The 22,127-nt window shown below is 42.4% G+C and overlaps 1 protein-coding gene across 7 annotated transcripts in view; it reads left to right on the forward strand.

Annotated features, from left to right (window-relative positions):
- The window catches only part of FBXO34 (F-box protein 34), a 60,590-nt gene extending 38,841 nt beyond the window's left edge, over positions 1-21,749 (forward strand). For 3 of the 7 annotated variants that reach the window (XM_067554818.1, XM_067554822.1, XM_067554820.1), the window contains exons 4-5: positions 10,847-11,046; positions 18,797-21,749. In XM_067554818.1, coding sequence (XP_067410919.1) covers positions 10,967-11,046; positions 18,797-20,990 — 2,274 coding nt within the window. In that variant the 5' untranslated portion in view covers positions 10,847-10,966 and the 3' untranslated portion in view covers positions 20,991-21,749. Of the gene's footprint in view, positions 1-1,625; positions 1,687-2,898; positions 3,160-10,589; positions 10,646-10,846; positions 11,047-12,461; positions 15,714-18,796 lie in introns of those variants that run through there. The other 4 variants (XM_067554823.1, XM_067554821.1, XM_067554825.1 and 1 more) reach the window with 4 other exon arrangements.
- Positions 21,750-22,127: the final 378 nt, after the last annotated feature.

Here is a 22,127-nt window from a genome sequence, read left to right on the forward strand (position 1 = left end):
GAGAGCCACCTCAAAAGTCTCTGTGAAGAAATCGTGCATCCTTTGGATCTTTCTGCAATGGAGACACTACTAGGCGATTTCTGAAATTGCTTGGTCAGATGAAAGGCCAAAGCCCATCTCACATGTGAAAGGAGGACTCTCACTGAGATTTATGTGGTTTAGGGAAAAATACTGGTAGCAGTCCAACAGCATCTTAAGTAAGAATTTTGGTGTGGCCATAAGGAGACCTTGTCTTTGAAAAATACCATAAATGGGGATCTGCCATCAAAGCTCCAATCTTTCCATCCCCATGGGCTGACATGATAGCTACTAGAAAATCCAGTGTTGACTGCCAAATGACGCAAGGAGCAGGTTCTCAGAGGTTCAAACAGAGGTCCCATGATAAAATACCCAGCACTGTATTGGCATGCATAGAAGCAGTGGAGTCGAAGATACAAAACTTGTTCATCTAACATTTCTATAGAGATGAATAAGCGTGCACCAAAGCAATTGAAAATTGGCTAATGGAAATTGCCACAACAGGGAAAGACCTGTATTTAAAGATATTCAGAGAATGTACAGCTGTGCAATACTGCCACATTAGCACGCTATTGCTGGCAAACCAACTAGTGATGAATAGTAAATGATGAAGTGAAGCTATTTTGAATGTGGCCATCTGTTGTAGCTGCAGAACAAAGTCTCAGCTACCTTGTGTAACAGTCAATCTATTTGCTGTAGGGGCAGTGGCAGCTCCATGGAATTTACCAGGATAAACCAAATTAGTCTCTTCAGCCATAAATGCTCCCTAAACTTGAAAGCCTGCAGTGCATGGTTCTGAAATGATTGACCATCGTAATCAGCCATGTCGTTAACTTGCAGGAAGAGCTGTTCAGAATTAATGTTGCTGTACTAAGAAGAGAGCCGTTTTCAAAGAAACAAACAAACCCCCCAACCCTTTCTCCTCAAGTCCCATCCCCCACTAAGTTTGAGATAGGTTGGAGATCCAGAGTGGTCACAGCAGTGCACAAACTGGTGCCTTCGTTTCCCCTCTCCATGTACACACTGTCTGTATTGAGAGCCTGTAGGCTTTGTCCTGCAGCTGAAATTTGCTATTGCTTCTAGCATCTTTCATGTGTGGATGAATAACCCAACAAATCTTGTAAAGGTAGCTCTAAAATGAGAGCATGGAGTCTCCAGAGCTCAGAGAGAGCATGTCTATTTCTAGAGCAAATTCTGTTGCTCTGTATTGGGGAGGGATTCAGGGATATCTCTCTTCCCTTTGCCCACAAAAGTTGTGGCAGTTCAGTCGAAAAGCTAATTTAGAAATTTCCACAGCATAACATTGTAGGCTTTACATGTTAAATAATTCAGATGTAGCTCATAAGTTGTGGCTTTGAACACTTTTTACCTGTACGCAGTAACCCAAGCACACAGCCGCTCTGAAACAGCTATGTAGAGTGTAGAACTACCTCTTATCTGTTCTCGGTTTGCTATGGATTATGCAGCAGCTCATGCCAAAGGAGAAGACTGGCCCAGCACCAACTAGAAAGCGGAGTAATGTGTGGTCTATGTGACACAGTGTTTGCACCAGCACTATAATGACATCGGCAACTACGGGATTTTTTCACTTTTTTGTTTCCTTCTAGGATGAAGCAGAGCAAATCCGGTGAGCTGATTCTTCTTGTTCATTCTAAAGGAGATTAACAGGTGATGTCTGTAGCCAAATCTTAATTCTGCTACTTATTATTTGGAAGTAGTAATTCAAAAGTAATACCAAAACTGAAACTGATCACAGGAGCTTGAAAATACTTTGTTAGCAGAGGGTGGCAGGTGATCTGCCCTAGGCTTTTTCTGTCCTTCATTTGAAGTTTTCTGGCAACCTTGAAGTGTGGCATGTTTTGGAATGATGGAGGAAAAACTTAGCTGCAGGTTTGAGACATCCTGAAGCAACATGATCTAGGAAAGGAAGATACATATTCTCCCTATAGTGCTCTATTTGAATAAGTGCTTCATTAGAACAAGAGCACTAGAGTTACCTCTGTGGTTTTGTCTTTCACATGCCTTTGGGACAGACTTCTCAGTGCATATTGAATCTATCAGACACTCTACCTCCTAGGCTGATTCTTTTTTTTTTTTTTATTTTGTCTTCTCTCTTACACTCCATTCAAAGAGCTTGAACTTTGTCATCTGGTTTATGGCCGATCAATGTCTGGAGTGTTCAAAAATATTTCTAGGTGCCTTGCTGAGTTTTCCTGGAATAGGACTTGTTCTACAAATACCATATTTTAAAAAAAAAAAAAGTAGAGATCTTCACACTCTAAGGTTGGAATCAGCTATATTTTTAACTGTATTTATGATACAATAATCCATAAACATTTGAGATTCAATTTTAAACTTCCCTTTTTTCGTGTAACTTTAACTCTCCTCTGCCTGTCCATGGGCCCCTCTCTCCTATGCCATAGAATGTTTTTAAAGCACGTTCTTCGGGTGCCTCAAAAGAATCTGCAACACCATTGTGGTAGTGATGTATTTCCTAACATGAATAAGGTTGCTTGCATGCATGCTCTGACACTGGAGTTTCCCAGATCAAATTCACACATGTAAAAGTTCCCACTGTTCAGGTGCATGAGGGAGAGACTGGGGCGGCCTCTTCACCTTGCTAAGCGAAGGAGGCCAAACAAAGGTTTGTGTTGTCTGTATAGATGCACATGGGATAAACCCACTTTGGCTGGGATTACCCCCCACGGTTTTAATCCAGCTCTTGTAGACTCAGTGAAGACACAGCAGTCAGTGACTGTACCCCGAGATCTGGGTATGGATGAGAGCTAGCTGTCAGAGGCTTAACCTCTGCAAGACTGAGGTGATGATGGATGACTGGGGAAAGCAACTGGAGGATAGGATAAGAATAGTATCAGCCACTTCAGTTGAGTGTGTCTGCCATTACTTGGTCAGGTTTGACTCCCAGTGGCTCCTAGAAGACGAAGTAGCAGCAATGACCAGTTAGCTTTTTATCATTTACATACAGGCAGAAGGTGTTGACCTTTCCTTTCAGATGTGGACTTTGTGACTGTCACTCATCTCTGTCATCTCGGGATTAGATCATTTAGTATGCTCTGTGTGAGGCGAGGCTTTATAATCATCCCCAAACCGAAGCTGGCACAGAATGTGGTGGTCTGCTTGGTAAGTGGAGTATCGTGAGCATATTCAACCGGTGCGCTATCATCTGCACTGCCTGCCTGTGGTTTTCTGGATGAAGTTGAAGGTGTTGGTTTGACCTATAAAGATTGCAGTGGTTTCGCTGCTTACCCGAGACTGCCACTCTCCCTCTACTATGCCATACTACCCCAGTGATCAGGAGAAGCACTTGAGCTGAAGTCCCATTGGTATGTATGAGAAGAGGCTGCTGACGAGATATACTCTGTGAGAGCCCCACAACTTTGGAAGATGCCCTTCCCCCTGAATAACAGCCTGAATCTGGGGACCTTCAGGCGATGCTGCAAAGCTCATTTTTTTCCAGACAGCTGGAGATGTGAGATGTGTGAATTGTAAGGGTGGAGAAATACTGGAGAGGTGCTAAAGTTTGAGTTTCCCTGGTTTTCCGTTGGTAGATGTTATGTTTCATTGTCTTGCTACATTCAGCTGTGTGTGGGTATCCATTTTGTTGTACTTTTCAGTAATGTCCAGTGTGCCTGGAGAGCATACGGATAAGTGTCTCTTCTAGCGTTCTCTATCGGTCTGAAGTGTGTGTGTGTCACGTTTCTGAGGTGAGCAATACTTTTGACCCCTCACTCAGCCTCTCCATGGGCACCCCTTCAAAGTTTCTCTCAGGTTGGAATCTGCACTTCGCTCTATTCTTCGATTGGGGTTACAGTACCCCTGCTTACCATACGTGTGTCTTCAGCAGGTCCAGCTGGGCTTTGGCTACTGGTATAGATTTCCCTCCAAGAGCAGTGAACAGTGTGAGAATGCAAACAGGACTTATTCAAATCAATGTATTTATTTACCCGTAGGAATGTAACAGTCAGAGGGAGTGGGCCAAAACAACAAAAGGCCTCTATGCATGTTATCTTACCTAAATTGTAGTCTTGCCTTGCCAGGTGTTCCCCCTCCACCCTCAGCATTGGGGCTAGGTGAGACAGACTGTACCCCTGCAGCTTTTGTCTTTGTCTCAATCTGGACCCCAGTCAGTCTCCCTCCCCCTGAGTTCACAGGCAGTCCTCTTGTTCAAAGCTTCTTTGTCTGTCCTGGGAACCCTGGACCTAGTCAGTCTGGTTTATTCATCTCACCAGGGGTGAGAAGTAGGCTTCCAGTGACAGATTCAATCTATTGTTCATTAAGCATCAGCTATTGAGTTAATCATTGTTTGCCTTCCTGGAGATGTGTTTAAAAAAAAAAAAATCTAAGATTGAGTTAACTCTGCCCCTGTGCAGCAGTCAACATGCTAGTTTATACCTCTATACAATTACTATTTAAAAAGAAACACAGATATCTGCCATGTTCTTCATGAAATAATACAGAGGAAATAGCCACTAGGACAAGCTGGGCTCCAATCAAACAATGAGCCCCCCGGGAAGAAAGAGGCAAGTGGGGTGGGAATAGTTTTGAAAGGTCTAAAAGCTCAAGAAGAAACATCATAAGATGGTCATAGTGGATATTTACTAGACTTCATCAAAAGACTGTGCTTGTAGAACTTCTTCCCTGCTTGGAAGCCTTCCAGCCGGGGGCTTGATCACAGGAACATTCAGTGGGGAAAGATTTGCAGGAAGGGGGACATCAGAAATGGATGAGGCCTTGTCTACACTAGAAAGTTTTGTCGACAGTAGTTTTTTCAGTGATAAAAAGCGCTATAATTACAGTGCTTGCGCCCGTCCATACAGCACTCAATGCTGATCAAGCAGGAAGTGGAATAAAAATTTCAAACTTACCACGACTGCAAAGTGGGGGGACGGGTGGTTGCAGAGCAGCGAAGTGTAAACGGATGTCCAGAGTGGTCAGGATTGGCATTGTGGGACATTTCCGGAGGCCAATTACCACGACAAAAACATACAGCAGTGTCTATGCTGACGATTTATCGCTAAAAGTTTGTTGCAAAAAGCTCTAGGCCTCTCGTCGAGGTGGTTTTCTTTTGTTGACAAAAGGGTCATTGCAGTGTGTACACCAGGATTGTTTTGTCGACAAAATTCTCTAGTGTAGACCAGGCCTTAGTCTTCAGACTTGTCTGTCTTGTCACTTTTAAATGGCATGAAGCCAGTCTGTGGAGAGCTTGCCAGAGGTCTGTTATCTGGGGAACATTTTATTAGCTTAACACCAGGAACCGAAATATGTTAAAATTCTTTACAGCACACAACCTCTTCCTCTACCCTTTTGTTTCATAACTGAGCCTTAGTCTGAGGACCTGGGTCTCTAGTACCTTAGTACATCTGTCTTTGAAACCATTTTAATTTAAAGTGTGCCTGCTAAGTCTTTCTCACCCTTCTGCTTTGCTCCTCCATGTACTGATGCTGGTTAGCAGTGTAATGTCTAAAAATCTGCACTGAAGTCTGAGATTAAGAAAGGGAAGGTAGCACAATGTTTAGGAGGTGTAAGTGTTTGAGAACAGGTGGATTAAAGTTGCATCCATGGTTCTATATACTGCTCTTAGTCTCTGCTGATGTCTTCCAGCTCTTCTGTTTCGGCTGTGGCAAGCTTACATAATTACGCAGAACTGGCTTTCTTTAGAGAGTAGTAGAAGCTCCACCTTTGAGTTAGTTGTACTGAACAGTTTGGTAGGCTAGTAGACAATGTCTTATTCTTTTAACGAATTAGCTGTGACAGACCGGTGGACTGTGTTAATTTTGATGCTCCTATCAGCACATAGTCCCTTTGCTCTCCAATTTCCTGATCATCTCATGATGTTTAACTTTTATCAAATACGGCAACGAATACTGAATCTTATGAATATATTTAAAACCACACAGTTCAGCCTGCTTAAATCGGTCATTGCAAGCTGTGCAAGTTTATGTGGTGGCTGTGGAGCTAGGCTGTCCTCTCTAGTAGTCTTGCTATAACAAATCTAGGAGAGCCTGGGTAGTCATTGTAATGTGAGGCTCTGCTTGTACTGGCTGGCTTGTGTGCTGTAGTGATGGCTGCCATCTGGCGTGGCTTCTTTATCTAGCTCCGCTCCAAATAATGTTGTTTCGAAGGCTGTTATAGCATCTTGAGTTAGGAAATATTACCCAACAATCTTGGTTTGTGCCAGATACTTCTGGAGTCCTGTATTCAGTGAACTGAGTAGTTGATGCTGACAAGCTAACAACCAAACTCTCACAACTTGCTCAGTACACTTTTTGAGCAGAGTTGTAATACTATTCAATAACCATAATTCCTGAACACTTCCCCTCCTGAATGAAATAATGTGCAATGTGTATATAGTACGCATTGATGTAGGTCGCTGTTTCTTGTGTTGTGTAGGGCTTTGCTTCACTCTTGGCTTTCATTCCTTCTGTGCCTTAACCCTTGAACCTCTGCTGTTCTTGCAAGATCAGGGTCAGATGCTTAGCACTCTCAACTCTCCTTGACATCCACTTACTGTAGCTCCCACTGAAGGGTTTGATCTCTAATGTACTTTACTCCCCATGTCCCTTTGTATCTTCCTGGCCAATGAGCCTTATTCTTGTTGTTGGCTCATCAGTCAGTGTCTTGGTTTGATGGTGTTTCATAAGCCAAGAGGCTGTGGGTGTTTGGCTCTGACATACAATATTGCACCACCATACTTGGCCTACACCCTCTTGCCAGTTTCTGTGAATGGCTTTATGCCATCCAGAGACGTGTGAATGTTGAGACTAAACAAAGTAAGCAATGATTTTGCACTTCTCTAGGATGCTGTCAGTTGAGGGAAGCTACAGAGCATTTTCCGTAGACTCCGTGCTTTTTGTAAGTAACAGATTGGCCTGGAAAGTAAAAGAGCTGTGTATCTCCCAGAATACCCTAACTTAAACTGGAGGGAGAGCTTGATGTAGATGGAATGGTACAACCCAAAATGGAATTTGGACAGATGCCCTAGTCTTGTAAAATTGCTGTGGGATCTGTAATGACAAGGGCTCAGGATTTGACTTCCATCTACTGGAAGATTGGGCACCTCCACCAGCAGTGTCTCAACACCATGTTAACCATTTACTCAGTACTGGGGAGAAAAAGTGCCACCTTTGGAATAGTTAGCATCACTTCTACAGCATCCTGAGAATGACTTGGTAATCGTCCATCCAACTAGTGTATTGACAAAACCCTGCTTAGCTTGAGAGCACCCTGAGCTTACCTAACTGACCAAAAGGTCGAGGTGATAGAAGCTTAAGTGACCCTTAATTTTCAGTTTTTAATGGGTCTAGTCTGTTATATTTCCTCAGTGGATCTGGCACTTTAGCAAACAATTTTGAATGAAAATAGATCAGGCAAGGAATTTATTTTGTTTGACCAGGAACAGTACAATTGTTTCTGAACCAGAATGCTGAAGAATTATAGATCACTGCCTCCTTCCTATTTCCAGCTAGAAGGTGCATTCCTGCCAGATTGACTGACTGGCCTGGCCTAACTTTTTGAATCCTTTCATTTGTGAGTCAGTGTTGCTACTGTGTAAAGCAGAAACTTTCCTTAAAGTTCATGCCAGAAAGGCCTAGCTGTGATACCTATGAAGCTCAAATAGTACAGTACCTCACTGCTCAAATTAACAGGCTTGATTCTGTGTTTGCCCTCATCTGTATTTGCTGAGGTAGGATATCTGTTTTCACAAACTGCTGCAGTACTACAGAAATCTGATAATAGGATACTGAAGTTTGCAATACAGATTGAGCTGCCTGCCAGCCACTGCCTTAAAGGGAAATGTGCCTATTCACACAGCCTGGGGTTGAATTGCTTCCTAGTGCTTATCTGGAAAGGGGGGGGGGGGGGAGGGAATGCAAAGAAAGCAAAGAACTGGATGAGACTGTTGGTTCCCTCTTCTGTTTTCTGTGCAGCTTTGTATTGCATTAATTATCAAAAAGTAACGAGGGTGAAAATGGGAATACTTCCCGGTGGGGAATCCCTTCTCTGAGAGTAGTATTCTGTATTGGTGATAAGAGTTGTGGTGAGCATTTCTGAGACTACTCCAGGAATTGCATCCTGGGTGTCTGGATCTAAAACATAAACCTGAACTGCTTGAGTTGAGGGTGTGGATCTATTAACTTGGAGACATTAGCCATCTATTAAACTCCCTTATGTGGACCAGCCACTAGAGGGGGACTAAAACCCACTTTGGGTTAGTGTGGGATTATGCTTGCACGCCAGTTACAGCATATCTTTAATTGATTTACATTGGATGCAGTAGCAGTCCTTGGAGTAACATTTAATAACACCTTTCACTGGCAAATTGCCGATAAGTCTCTTAGGTCTGCATTTCTTGCCCCTTTCCCAACACACTCTTCCCTCTCTGGTATACCTCCATTTGTAACCTGTTCCAAAATGCCATGTGAAATTGCCCTTAATTATTTTAATGCACTTCTGGGTGCAGTTAGGTTTTCTTCTCCTTGCTACAGTATTCTGAATGAAATTTTAATTTACCATGGAGTTTGTGTTGCTCAGCTTGGCTTCACTTGCCAGCAGTTAGTGCGCTCTGGTTTGCTTGGGTTTTTTCTGTGACTTTGTACCATATGGGTATGCTTACAGCTGGGATTTAGATATGGTGGCCGTGCGACGCTAGTTTGTGAAAATTAACATGTTCAGAAGCATTTACAATATTTTTATTGGCGTAATACCAGCACAATGCATTTAAATAACGTGCGTTTCAGGAATGTTTTCAGTATGGTACTTTAACCCGTGTAAAAGGTGTCTGGCATTTTTAAAATGGCACAGTTGCCATTCCAGGGGCACTAACACAGTACTTCATGTCTCTATACATGACAGCTCCCACTGGGTCTGAAATCCAAGTGTGGACAAGCTTAAAAAGGGAAGCAAGGCTAACGCCTGGGTGAAAATCAGGACCTATGTTCTCCCATTGAGCGTTGGTGGGGGAGAATATAAGTAAAGACCTTCATGTAACTTTTGGTTTAAGTTCCTGTTAAGATTCCAGTTGTAAATTCTCGATAGAAACTCTTAAATTACTCACGTTTGCATATGTATTTATCATGGCCAGAAATTCTGGTTTTTTTAACACCACGTAGTGGGAGTGGCTTATAGTACTGATTGTATTCTGTGCTGCAACTTTACCTTTGCAAATAGGTCCTTGTCTCACAGATTAGGTTGTGACTGTGCTATCAAACATATGTTCTAGTAGGAAGCTTTAATTCTTGTTGTTGTGGGAGTTCAAAGCAATCTAAACTCTTGTTCTGTGTTCCATAGATTGTCAGAAATTCTCTAATCTCCCCTTCCCACCCCCTGCCAGTTCTGTATTTCTAATGTGTCTTTTGTTCTCCAATTTGTCAAGAAACTTCTGTATGCCATGTAGTGTTCAGTATTGATTTTTTTTCTCTGTGAAGGCTGCAGGATTACAGAGTAACCTTTTTTTAAGGCTCCTGCTTAGTCATATATGATTGACTCACCTCCCCACCCCCAAAGGATGTGTGAAATAACTGCCACTCTTAATCTCCACCATAGACTAGCATCTGAATGGAAACCAGTTTGCCTTCTTTTGGCAGGAAAGTTGCCCTTAATTAGTTTTTCATTAGTCATGGTCAGATTTTTCCCCCCCTCCTGTCAAGGAGATCTGTGTTAGTGAGGCTGTGGGCGGAGCTTCTGAGCTATAATCAGCGTAGGCAACGTATTGATTAGGGAAGCCAGTCACAGGAGTGTGAAGAGAGAGGCTTTTTGATCCGCAAGTCTTTCTTTTTGACAGGCACCTGCTAACGGATTGTGCAAAACTCCCTGTCTGCAGAAATTTGTATTTCAGTAAACACTTGGCTTCAGCAAGTTCCTCCTCCTGCAGGGAGGTTCTGCTTTTCTACACTACAAAGATTTTGTTTTAAGAAAGGGGCAGCGTTAAGAGTGTTCTGCAAAGCAGCTGACACGGATAGAACAACCTGCTACAGTAAATGGTAAATCTTCTGGGTCACAGAGTTATAGTTAGCTTGGAAAAATGGCATTCCTTCACTGTGGCGTCAATGCTCACTGTCCTCTAGAGAGGAAGCAAACAATGCGCTGTAGAACAATCTGTTGGCAGCTCACATTTTAATGCATGAGTTTTTCCAGGTCTCATTTGCTGGTTCACTTTTTCCTTTTAGGTTTCAATTTTGAAGGTGGTGGTTGTTACTGTCCAAATGTTAAGGCAGTGCTAATAGCATCTACTGCCTGGATACGGAGTGAAAGGAACAACCTAGTACAGATCGGGGATACTTCATAGCAGTTTTGTTTTGGCTAATTTGCTGGCTTATCTTTATGTGGTGTTAATAGAGGACAATTTCCACGAAGTGCTAAGGCAGCATGGCAGTATGTGTTTGTACTTTTTGAAATCCAGTACCTCCCTCTGACTGGAAAGCTAGCATCATTTTCTGGCAGTCTTAAGAGTTTTACTGCTTCGACTTTTTAATATTAGCCTTGAAAGCCCATACTTCTCTGCAGTGCCGTTAGGCAGACAGCATAATGGAGTGTGTGTATTGTTTGCACAGGTCTTTGAAGATGTAAAGCATGCTAAGTGCTGCAGTCACCGGTAGAATCAAACCTTGTAAGTGCATCTAACTAGCTTTTCAAGCATGTGGTGGTAGTGATGTATCCTAGCAGTGCCCTCAGACCCTGATCAGGATCATAGCGCCACCGTATTGGGTCCTGTTCCTACCCCAAACATAGGAAGAGACCCTGCCCTGGCTAGGTTGTGCTTCGCATCTTTGCTAACAATATTGTTTGTTTATCTGTTTTGTTTCCCCAGTTTCTAGTTGGCAGAGACATAGTGAAACGCTGTGTGGGGCAAGAAAAGCTGATGCGGGAGCCCTGCGTGTAAACAAAGATGGATTGGCTGTGACAGCGTGCCTTAGGTGGGAAGATCATTATGATGAGGACTTCCTGCAGAGCTGGCCTCCACAGGGAACCACTGAATTCCACAGCCTCTACATTCCACCAAGTCAAACGGTATGAACAGACCGCAGTTGGGCTGGGAATAGTTAACACATGCAGGCTTACTCCTTAATTCCCTGCTTTGTGTGCCCGTCAAACTCTTGGATAAAACCCTGGCTTTGGATAACCTTTGCCTTTAAGCGAAATATTAACAGTAGTTCTAATGGCTGTGGGGCACAATTGTTCCTTAAAATTTTTTGTATTAGATAACCACAGCTACAGAGTCATTACTGCGGCTTCTGTGTCCTCAGAGAAGTCTTTGGATTTTTTTTTAGGTAGTAACAGCTGTAACTTTATGGGGATATGGCTTCAAAATAAAAATATAATTGCCAAGTGGATTGCTGCATTTGAAATAAGCAGTGAGCTTAAAAAAGCTAGCAGAAATACCAATAAATCAGTAGGATGATCTGTCTGGCTAGAGAGTAAATAATTAAATTAGTACAAACTTATATTTTGCTTCAAGCAGACACTTGTTTCTCTGACTAAATTCAATTGTTCCCTTCTTTTTCAAACATTACTGCAACTGAGAGCATCTGTGTTGTTACTCTTCCAAGTACTTGTAACACTGAACGCAACTCACATTGATGCATTAAAGAAAATGCAAATTACAGAATACAGTGCTGAATTCAAGCTGCTAATATAAAACTTATTTCTCCCTTTTAAAGCTGAGAACTTGTAATTTTCCTGACTTGGTGAGGAATTAGCCAGCTCTCAGCTTCTGATCCCTATGTGCATGTGAAACAAAAACAAATTCTGTGTAATATCTTTTCTCACTGGGTGGAGGGGACAGATGCTACATCCCTCCTCCATCAGTCTGTTGTTGACCTACAGCCAAATCTTGCAGTCTAACTTGAGCAAAACTCCCACTGACTTCTGTGGGGCTGTTCTCTGTGGTCAGTAAGAATGCATGGTATCCAGCACTGTTTGCTCCCACCCCATATCAGTCTCCATACACTGTGGGAAGGGTACTGGGTGGCATAGAGCCAGTTATACTGATTTTTATGCCATCCAAAGATTCCCCTATGCCAGGGGGTTCTCTGAAATGCCCTGTAGAGCAGTTTTTAATTCTTCATTTGTAGAATTCAAAGTGCTTTACAAAGGGAGGGCAGGATCATTATCCCCATTTTGCAGATGTGGAAACTGAGGCACAGGAAGTTATTTGCCCAAGGTAGTGTTTGGCATTTGGTCCAGGCAATTCATTTAGACTCTGTCCTTTTGTAGTCTACAAAACCGTAGCCATGGAACTTGCTGTAGACTAGAGCTGGTCAAAACAATTTTTTTTTCCTGTGGAAAACTTTGGTGTTTGGGCAGAAATGTGAATACTGAATTTTTTTTGGTATTCAGCCAAGATTTTTTTATTTGGAAATGCTGCTGTGGTGCCTCAGGGGAGTTGCAGTTTGGGTGCCTGATGGTTTTGTTCTTCTCTATAGGCCAGATGAAATCGCCCATCACATACGGTGGCCACCTCTCTTGAATCATCAGTGTCCCCGGCCATGGTGCATTATGGGAGATGTAGTCTGACTGGGGAGGCTGGCCCATAGAGCAGAAAAACAGTTTAAAACAGCCATACTACAGACTTCTGCTGCTGTATCTAAGCTTTCATTGAAAGTAAACCATTCCTTTGGTTTCTGAGCCTTCATCATTGTGAAATATAAACTGATGCAGTAACATCTACCAGAATCTGCTGGCAGCTTGAAACAGTTGCTTTTAGGCCTTCTCTTTACTAGGAATAAATGTATGTTGTTAACTAACACATGATAACTAACTTGGTAAGATCCTAGTGAAGACAAGGCAGTTTTTAGTTTTAACATGTCAGCACCTCTTTTTCTAGCAAAGATGCACCCTTACAGATGTGTGAACTGCTCCATTATCTCAGTGGTTTAAAGATAGAATAATGATCATTGAAATGACAAAATAGCTGATTATTTTACTGCTGATCCTTTTCTGGTCAGACATCCAGGTAATGTTCTTGCCCACAATCCAGCTTCCTGGGGCCCAAAAGCCCTAACTCTAACTGTCCATTAACCAGGTGCCATAGCTTCCAGCCCCAGCCTGATAACTTCTACAGCGTCCTTGTGTATACAAAAAAAATCGGACACACCTTGAAAATTAGTGGTAGAGGAAAACAAATTGAATTTAATATCAGAATAAATACCACAAGGGTAAAACTCTGATCTTGTGAGTCACTCTCTTGTATTTAGTTCATTAAAAAAACCTCTGAATTTAAAAAACTAACCCGAAGCTGCCACCATACCTTGCCTGGAGTGCTGCAGAAATTAGAAAGTTATGTCTGGGCTACGCTTCATACTAGAAGCGAGTTCTGATTAGAAGACTCTTGTTCTTTTTATAGCTTCTGGAATTAGAACATGTGCTATTACTCTGGGATGGGAAAAATACTTACTGGTTCATCTAAAAACTAGCTCTGTCTTTTCTAAACTTCACATTGAAGAGGAGGAAAACTTTTTTCCAAGAAACTTTTTGCTGTAAAGTCTGTTAGTAAATTCTTTTAAAATACAGATTGCTGTGTCCCCAAAGACTGAAAATGTTGAGACACCGATGGCACCACCAGTCTGTTGATCAGATAGAATTAGCAGTGCTTCCTTACTGTCTGAAGCTATTAAATTAAGATTTTCAGAACAGTAGAACCTCAGAGTTACAAACACCAGAGTTACAAACTGAATGATCAACCACACACCTCATTTGGAACCGGAAGTACACAATCAGGCAGCAGAGACAATAAAAAGCAAATACTGTTCAGTACATGTCACACCTGGTAGCTGAATTTTGTGACTTTGTCCTGCTCCACAACTACTTCAGATTTGGAGCCAATCTATACCTTCAAGTCAGTGGCACAGCTATGGGCACCCGCATGGCCCCACAGTATGCCAACATTTTTATGGCTGACATAGGACAACACTTCCTCAACACGCTTCCCCAAGCACCTCTCCTTTTCCTACACTACATTGATGATATTTTCATCATCTGGACCCACGGGAAAGAGTCCCTCGAAGAATTCCACCGGGATTTCAATAATTTCCACCCCACCATCAACCTCAGCCTGGACCAGTCCACACAAGAAATCCACTTCCTGGACACTACAATACAAATAAAGGATGGTCATATTAATACCACCCTATACCGAAAACCAACTGACTGCAGTACATACCTTCATGCCTCCAGCTTCCACCCTGGACACATTACAAGATCCATTGTCTACAGCCAAGTCCTAAGATACAACCGGATTTGCTCTGATCCCTCAGACAGAGACAAACACCTACAGGATCTCCGGAAAACATTCTTAAAACTATAATACCCACCTGGAGAGGTGAAGAAACAAATTGACAGAGCCAGGCAGGTACCCAGAAGTCACCTACTACAGGACAGACCCAACAAAGACAACAGAACACCACTGGCCATCACCTACAGTCCCCAGCTAAAATCTCTCCAACACATCATTAAGGATGTACAATCTATCCTAGCAGATATTCCCTCACTCGCTCAAGCTGTGGGAGGCAGACCTATCCTTGCTTACAGACAGCCCCCCAACCTGAACCAAATACTCACGAGCAACCATACCCCATACAAGAAGATCACTAACACAGGTACATACCCCTGCAACAAACCCCGTTGCCAGCTCTGCCCATACATCAATTTTAGTGACACCATCACAAGTCTTAACCACATCAGCCACACCATCAGGAGCTCATTCACCTGCACATCTACTAATGTAATATATGTCATATGCCAGCAATGCCCCTCTGCCATGTGCATTGGCCAAACCGGACTGTCACTACGCAAAAGAATAAATGGACACAAATCAGACATAAAAAATGGTAACATCCATAAACCAATCGGAGAGCACTTCAGTCTCCCAGGAGACACTGAAGTTTTTTTTGTAGAAGTAGAGCAACTTTCAAATCAGCTACAAAGAGAAACTGCAGAGCTGGAACTCATATGCAAACTTGACACAATCAAACTTGTCTAAATAGGGACTTGGAATGGTTCTCTCATTACAAGAAGTAATTGTCACTGTTCACACATTCTCACCTCCTAATCAATGGTTGTGAATAGACCTGATCTACTCTAACTGAATAGACTTTGCTTATACCTAACTTCCCCATTGTTGTTCCTTAACCTTGGATGTATATATATATCTCCTATCTGATTTCTATTCCTTACATCTGATGAAGTGGGTTACAGCCCACGAAAGCTTATGCCTGGAGAAATTAAATTTGTTAGTCTTTTAAAGTGCTACAGAACACTCGTTGTTTTTACTGAAAAAGGGAATGTTTTAAAAAAAATTGACAAGGTAAGGAAACTGCTTCTGTGCTTGTTTTATTTAAATTAAAATGGTTACAAAGCAGAAGAAAAATGCTGCTTTTAAAGTTTCAAAGCTGTATCAAGTCAATATTTTAATTGTAAACTTTTGAAAGAACAACCATAACATTTTTTGCAGAGTTATGAACAAACTCTATGTCTGAGGTGTTTGAAATTTTGAGATTCTCCTGTAATTCTAGATTGAGACACAGTGTAATTGAACTCTGAAAATTATTCTGGCAATAAAACTTAACTAAATTATTACTTTCTTATGTATTATATAATTTGTTCAGCCTTCAGTAGTATTCTCCACCTCGCCCAACAGTAACCAACATTCTGGAGGAAATGTAAGAACTTAAATAAAGAATCCATAATAAATGATCTGTGATTCTACTTTTTCTCTCGTCATAAACCAGAAATAGCCAGTAGCTGCTGAACCAACTCTGCTGGCTAAGCATGATGGAGTAATTAGTTTAGTCCCATCTTATTAATTTAATATCTTGCCTTACTTTCAGTGTCAGTCTCCTTGACGAAGGATGTTTTACTGATTGCCTTGCTTAGTGCATGTCAGAAAATATGTTTAAAAAAAAAGAGAGAGAGATGACGCTCTGTTCAATCCTACAAATTTCCTAGAAATTCCATTTGAGAATTTTATTTTCTATTTCCAAATTACAGGACTCTGAAAGGCAACAATACATGTGTAACTGCAATTGTCTCTCTCTCTCCAAGGGACTTGCAGTGTCAGGTGGCCAGAAGTTGTTTTATTTCTAGAGTAAAAGCAGTGCAGTGCAGTCCCAGTATGAAGAGGGAAGAGTGCCACCTGTTTTATCACAAGCACCACTTTCTGCAGCAGCCTGGATTTTTCTGGGTGGTCTCTCTTCCAAGAAGTTTAGTGACCTTGTCCTGAAATGATACAGCTGATCAGAAAGTTAGGCGAAGGAAAGCTTAAACGGTCTTGACATTACTTTATACTAAACTACTGGTGTTCTAAAGCATACCCCATCACGCTCTCACAGAGCTTAGTGTGGGGTACGTCAGAAACCAACTTGGAAGGACAACAAAGCAGCATGGTTGCAACTATTGGGATACTAGGAAGATGTGGTCTAGACCCAATAAAGGAGTCAAAATGAACACCTTGAATTGCATCCAGAAGACACTTAGCAACCACACTGTGCACAGCTGGAGCTCCCAAGAGGCCTCAAGCTGTAGTGCCTGGTGGAGCCTTATTGCACTAATCCAGTCTGTTGGTGGACAAGCACATTGGTGCCTGTAGCGCTGTGTGCACGTGAGGGGAGGGTGCAATCTCCTCACCGCACCCAAACGGGGAGCAGGGGGATGGGAAGATGTTCTTGGCTACATCTCTGCTTGACTCACTGAAAGCAGCAGAGGATCCAATGGGGCCGCTAGATTGTGTATTTTATAGGAAGGTGGACTAGCCGCCTGTCTGTCCATCAGTTCCCAGTGTATCCCCCTCCCCCCCACAATACACAGCATAGATCTCCGGTTTGGTGGGCACCACCTACCCTTCCCTTTCTGCCATGAAGAAAGGAAAGCAAAGACAGAGCCACCCTCTCAACTCTGTGAAAGGAGTTTCCTCACTTTGGACAATCTGTTGCAGTGACTCAATCTGAAGTTGTCCTGAAGCACCAGTGCCTTTTACGCTGGCAATTGGAGTTGAGAAATCTTAGCTTCTGGCAAATGCTCTCTGCTGAATGTCTCTCCTTGGGGGCAGGATTCTTACCATAGACTGAGTTGAAAAACCAACTTGGGGTGGCCCAAATGCAACCGAGGGCATCATTTGGCACTCAGAGCCTCTGTTGTGATGTGTGAGGAGGAATGAGCCCAAATAGTCTGTCTGGTCCCAAGTTGGAATTAATAGGCTGACTGTTAGAAAAACCTCTTGTCTTGACTGGGCATGTTTGATCTGTACATCATTCCCACACAGCCTCCAGGGAACTGCATGATCCTTTAAGAGACTTTTCAGAGTAGAAATGCAAAGGCAGAGACACTGTTTTTGGAGTGGCTGTCGGCTCTCACTAGTCAGTCGTTGTGGTCACTGTTATAAGCTGTCACAATGAATCTGATGGCATTTAACTCCCATTTAAATGAACAGGAAGAGATTATCTTAGTTTCAAAACAGGCTTTACAATGTACAAATTTAAATCCGCTACCATGGAAACATACCCTACGGCTATTCCTGTAATATGCTGGTGAGACAGTCCACTGAGACCACAGATTGAAGGCTGCTGGTCCTGTATCTCCCACACAGCAGTGCGGTGTGTTCCCCCCAGCCTTCCTGCAGCTCTAGGTTTTTAACTGAGCAGAATTACTTGTATAAATGCCCACATTGAAAGGAGGTGCTGAGTGTCATCCTAGAGCACAGAAGCTATTGCTGTAATAGAAATGCCACTTCTGTTCCAGTCTGTCTCTAATTTATAGCAGTTAGAGTCTCAGTATAAAAACATCAACTTCAAATTGGCTCAGTTCATAACAATGCAAAATGTAGAAACAAAGAAAGTGACTCTTAGTTCTAGTCTACACTTAAAACTTACAGTGGCACAGCTGTGCTGCTGTGAGAGCGCTTGTGTAGCCATGGTATGTTGATGGGAAAGCGGCTCCCGCTGACATAGTGTGTCCACACAAGTGCTTATGCTGGCAAAACTTATGTTGCTCAGGGGTGTGGGTTTTTTTCATAACACTAAGCAACAAAAATTCTGCCAGCGTAAATGCTAGTGTAGATATGGCCTCAATTCGATATCTTGTTTATATCCATAACTTTTTCAGGTTTACCCTGCACAAAAAATTGGTATCTACCTGGGCAAGTGCATTTAATTGGTTAACAACATACTTAAGGGATAGAATTGACTATAAGAAATATCAGCAGATCAAATATCAGGTGTGATCTTCGTACATCAGTATAATTATACTTGCTAATTTCTCTATTCAGCTTTAATCATTCTTTATAAAAATCCATTTCAGGAGATAATTAGTGATTGATATCAAGATAAGGGAAGGGTGGGGGTGGGGGGCTTACAGTTCAGTTAAAACATGAATGGATCAAGGATCTAGATTAAACCAATAGTTATAAGTGAAAGCTGTAAGAACATTGGGTGTAACCAAAAATGCTTTAGGGTGGAACGTTTGTGTATCAAATCTGTTTCCATGAAATTTTAGATACGTTATAATGGAAACCTTTCCGTTGTCATTGGGGCTTCTCAAAGCATTAAAAGAGTGCTAGTGGAAGTTCTCAAAGCGTGAACTGCGGTGACATCACAGGCCGGGGAAGGTACAATTGCTGCTGCCCTTGCAGCCATTCTGATGCCTCTCCTGTCCCTGGCCCCTCCTGTGGCTCCTGTCCCCTGGGGTGGGCCTCGTTCTTTCAACACTCACAGGGAAATGAGCCCTGTGCAGCTTTTACAATAATAATTCCTTTACTTTTGTTTTCTAGGGCTTCTGGCATGCACTTAAAGCCATACCTCAAGTTACAGAAGAAAGAGCGATCTCTAGATATAAGCCAAGATTCCCTGAGAGGCCTGCATATGAACTATCAAAGGTCCGCACAGGAGGAAAAGTATACAAACAACTGCACCAAACTGAGCATTTTACCTGCATCCCCGGTTGTGACTCCATCTCGAAAGCCTTTGGGAGTTATTTATCCTAATACTATGTGCAATATGAGTGGGAAAGCTCCAGCAGAAAGCCCAAGTGTTGTTGAGAAGAAGAAGAATGCCCCATCTGCGACAATCCACCAGGGGGATGAGGGGGAAGGACCATTAGATATCTGGGCTGTTGTGAAACCTGGGAATACCAAGGAAAAGATTGCCTTCTTTGCAGCCCAACAGTGCAAAAACAATAGGATGGGCTCAATGAAACTTAAAAGCACCTGGGATATAGATGGAAGAGCAGCTAAACGAAGAAAAAAATCAATAGATCTTATAAAAGCAAAGATTCAATTAGAAAGGATGAGAGAGGCAAACAGTAGGTGCGCTCAACCAGAGCCTTTTGCATGTGGCATTGAGCACTGTTCTGTACATTATGTTAATGACAATGGTGAAGGAATATTTCCAGGTCGATCTTTATCTGTAATAGAGATGGTAGCTTTTCTAGAACACAGAGCGAGGGCTTTACTGGCCGACTGCGCCAAAAACTGCACAAATTCTTCCAATACAAGGCTGAATGGTCAATCCAAAGGTGCACTTCCTGTTTCAGATCCTTTCTCTTCTCTCGGTGCCTGTGAGGTACATTCTGAAAAAGGGATCTCTGGGAGCGGTGAGCAGCAGAATGAGTCCGTGCATGTGCTGGACATGGTTGCAAAGCTTGAATCTGAATGCTTGAAGCGCCAGAGTGAGCGTGAAGCAGGGAGCCTCTCCAGGAACAACAGCTTCCGGAGAAACATAGGGCGGATGTTACTGGCCAATGGCACGCAGTCTGAGAGTGATGCTGGAAAGGTATCTTCTAAAGTCATTGGTCGGGAGGTAAGGCTAGAAGATCCTGTTACAGTAGATGATGGAGGACTGAGAACAAAGCATGGCCCTTCAGCTGATGATGAATTATGGGAAGAATCTGCTTCCGGTCCACAATCCTTGGCGGCAGTAGCAGCTGTGGATATCCACATGGTGAACATCAGTGTCAAGCTTGATCAAGAAACCTCACTGAGACCCAGCAGCAGAGGTGATTCTGAAATGACCATGGACACTCTGGGTTCTTCTGTCCCTTCTGCATGTCCAGTAGCTGTTGGGCTGTCATCACATTCCTTGCAGAGTGAGCGTGCGACTGTTGATTGTCCAGCCAGAGAGCCTGTATCTGTTCCTAATATGAATTCACATCCGACGAGGAGAGAATCCTTATGCATTAGTATATCAGTCATCAAGACTGAGAAGGGGTGCAGGAAAGAGCAGCCTTCTAATTTAAGCTTTAGTGAAGATCCACTTCCAGGGAGTCTGTTCTTTCTGCATCCTGGTCACCAAACCAAGCAAGAGCACACAGAGTTAGGGGGAAGTATTAAAGGAAAGCTAAGAGAAATGGGCCAAACTGAGGATGTTACTGCTGATGACAGAGTGTATGAGATAAATAGCGTTTCCATACAGCCATTTGCCCTGTCAGTATCTCCCATGGAAAGTGCTTTGCAGGTACTTGACACTTCTTGTTTGAAAAGGCAGGTGTCTCATGACTTTTTGGAGACTAGGTTTAAAATTCAGCAACTTTTGGAGCCTCAGCAGTATATGGCCTTCCTGCCCCACCACATCATGGTAAAGATCTTCAGATTGCTCCCCACTAGGAGTCTGGTTGCTCTTAAATGTACTTGTTGTTACTTCAAGTTTATCATTGAGTACTACAACGTAAGGCCAGCTGATTCCCGCTGGGTCCGTGATCCACGGTACAAAGAAGATCCTTGCAAGCAGTGCAAGAAGAAGTATGTGAAAGGGGATGTGTCACTGTGCCGGTGGCATCCCAAACCCTACTGTCAAGCTTTACCATATGGCCCAGGGTATTGGATGTGCTGTCACAAGTCTCAGAAAGGCATCCCTGGGTGTAAATTAGGTCTTCATGACAATCATTGGGTCCCTGCCTGCCACAGCTTTAACCGCACGCTTCACAAGAAAACCAGAGGAGCAGGAGCAGATGCGGAAGAGGAATATTAGTGCACATACACTTTCCTTTGAGATTATACTCTTGGGAGGAGGAAAATTCATGCTCTGTGCTGTTTTCAGTGTATATAATTGTTTTCACAGGGCTATGAAACTGCACATACTTAAACACAAGAGCCTTTATCTTTTAGATTACAGATAGCTTTTAGCCCATCATTGTAAATAACACGATTTAAAAACTAATTGTACATATAGTCTACAGCTGGCTGAACAACTTAATCACTACAATGCAGCTATGATAGTGTTGCGGCTATAGTGGTGTGTTTTTAAGTGTCTTGTTTCAAAATCTGTATATCCTGTATAATATATGAATGTTTCTGAGAAGAAACTCTAAATAGGTAAAGGTTAACTTGCTTAAAGGATCTTCAAATGATTTAACTGGACAACCTTAAAATTAGACTAGAACAGATATTTGTTATAGTAGTATAGCAGTGAACAAAAGAGAGGAATATTATTGTATAGGCAGAGTATAAAAAGGTTCTTGTCTACCTTACCCATGTTGTCTGGTTGTTTTTTTTTTTACTTTAATAAAATGTGCATTCTAGATCTGCCTTATCCGGACTTTCTCTTCTTGTAAATTTGCCCTGAAATAAACTGATGTAAAACCTCAGGCGATAGTTGTACTGTGATGTAGTTCAGAGGAAGAGAAAAAAAGTATTTTATTTTAAATTAAAACTAAATTTCAAATATTGTATGAATTCTCCACCTCACCCTTCAGAATAAATCTTAGCTTGTGCTCTTTCCTGTGATATTTCACTGCTCCCTGAACTGGAATGAATGTGGAGACAGCTGTGAATTCTAAAAGGTACTTCTAGGCCAGGCCAACAACAAAATTTAATTGGGTAGACTTATGCTAAAAATGGGGCTGGCTGATTAGTTCTGTAACATTGAATTCAGGTATCCCTTCACCATGGCGTGGTTCCTGCCATAAACCAGCCTAAACCATCTATTGTGCTTAACGTGCTAGGTTAATCACATTTCCTACAGTGGGTGTTTGAATGCTCTTTGTATAAGGTCATGGGGAGCTGGATTAACTGGCCTCCATGTCTGCCCCTAGCAGGCCTTTTGAATGTGAAGTTCAGCTTGCTATATGTAGATAGCATATGCTCTATTCTTCTTTGAACAGCAATT

This window comes from Emydura macquarii, unplaced genomic scaffold (genome assembly GCF_026122565.2).
Source record: "Emydura macquarii macquarii isolate MOO-44397 ecotype Brisbane River unplaced genomic scaffold, CSIRO-AGI_Emac_v2 contig_1551, whole genome shotgun sequence".
Lineage (NCBI taxonomy): Eukaryota > Metazoa > Chordata > Testudines > Chelidae > Emydura > Emydura macquarii.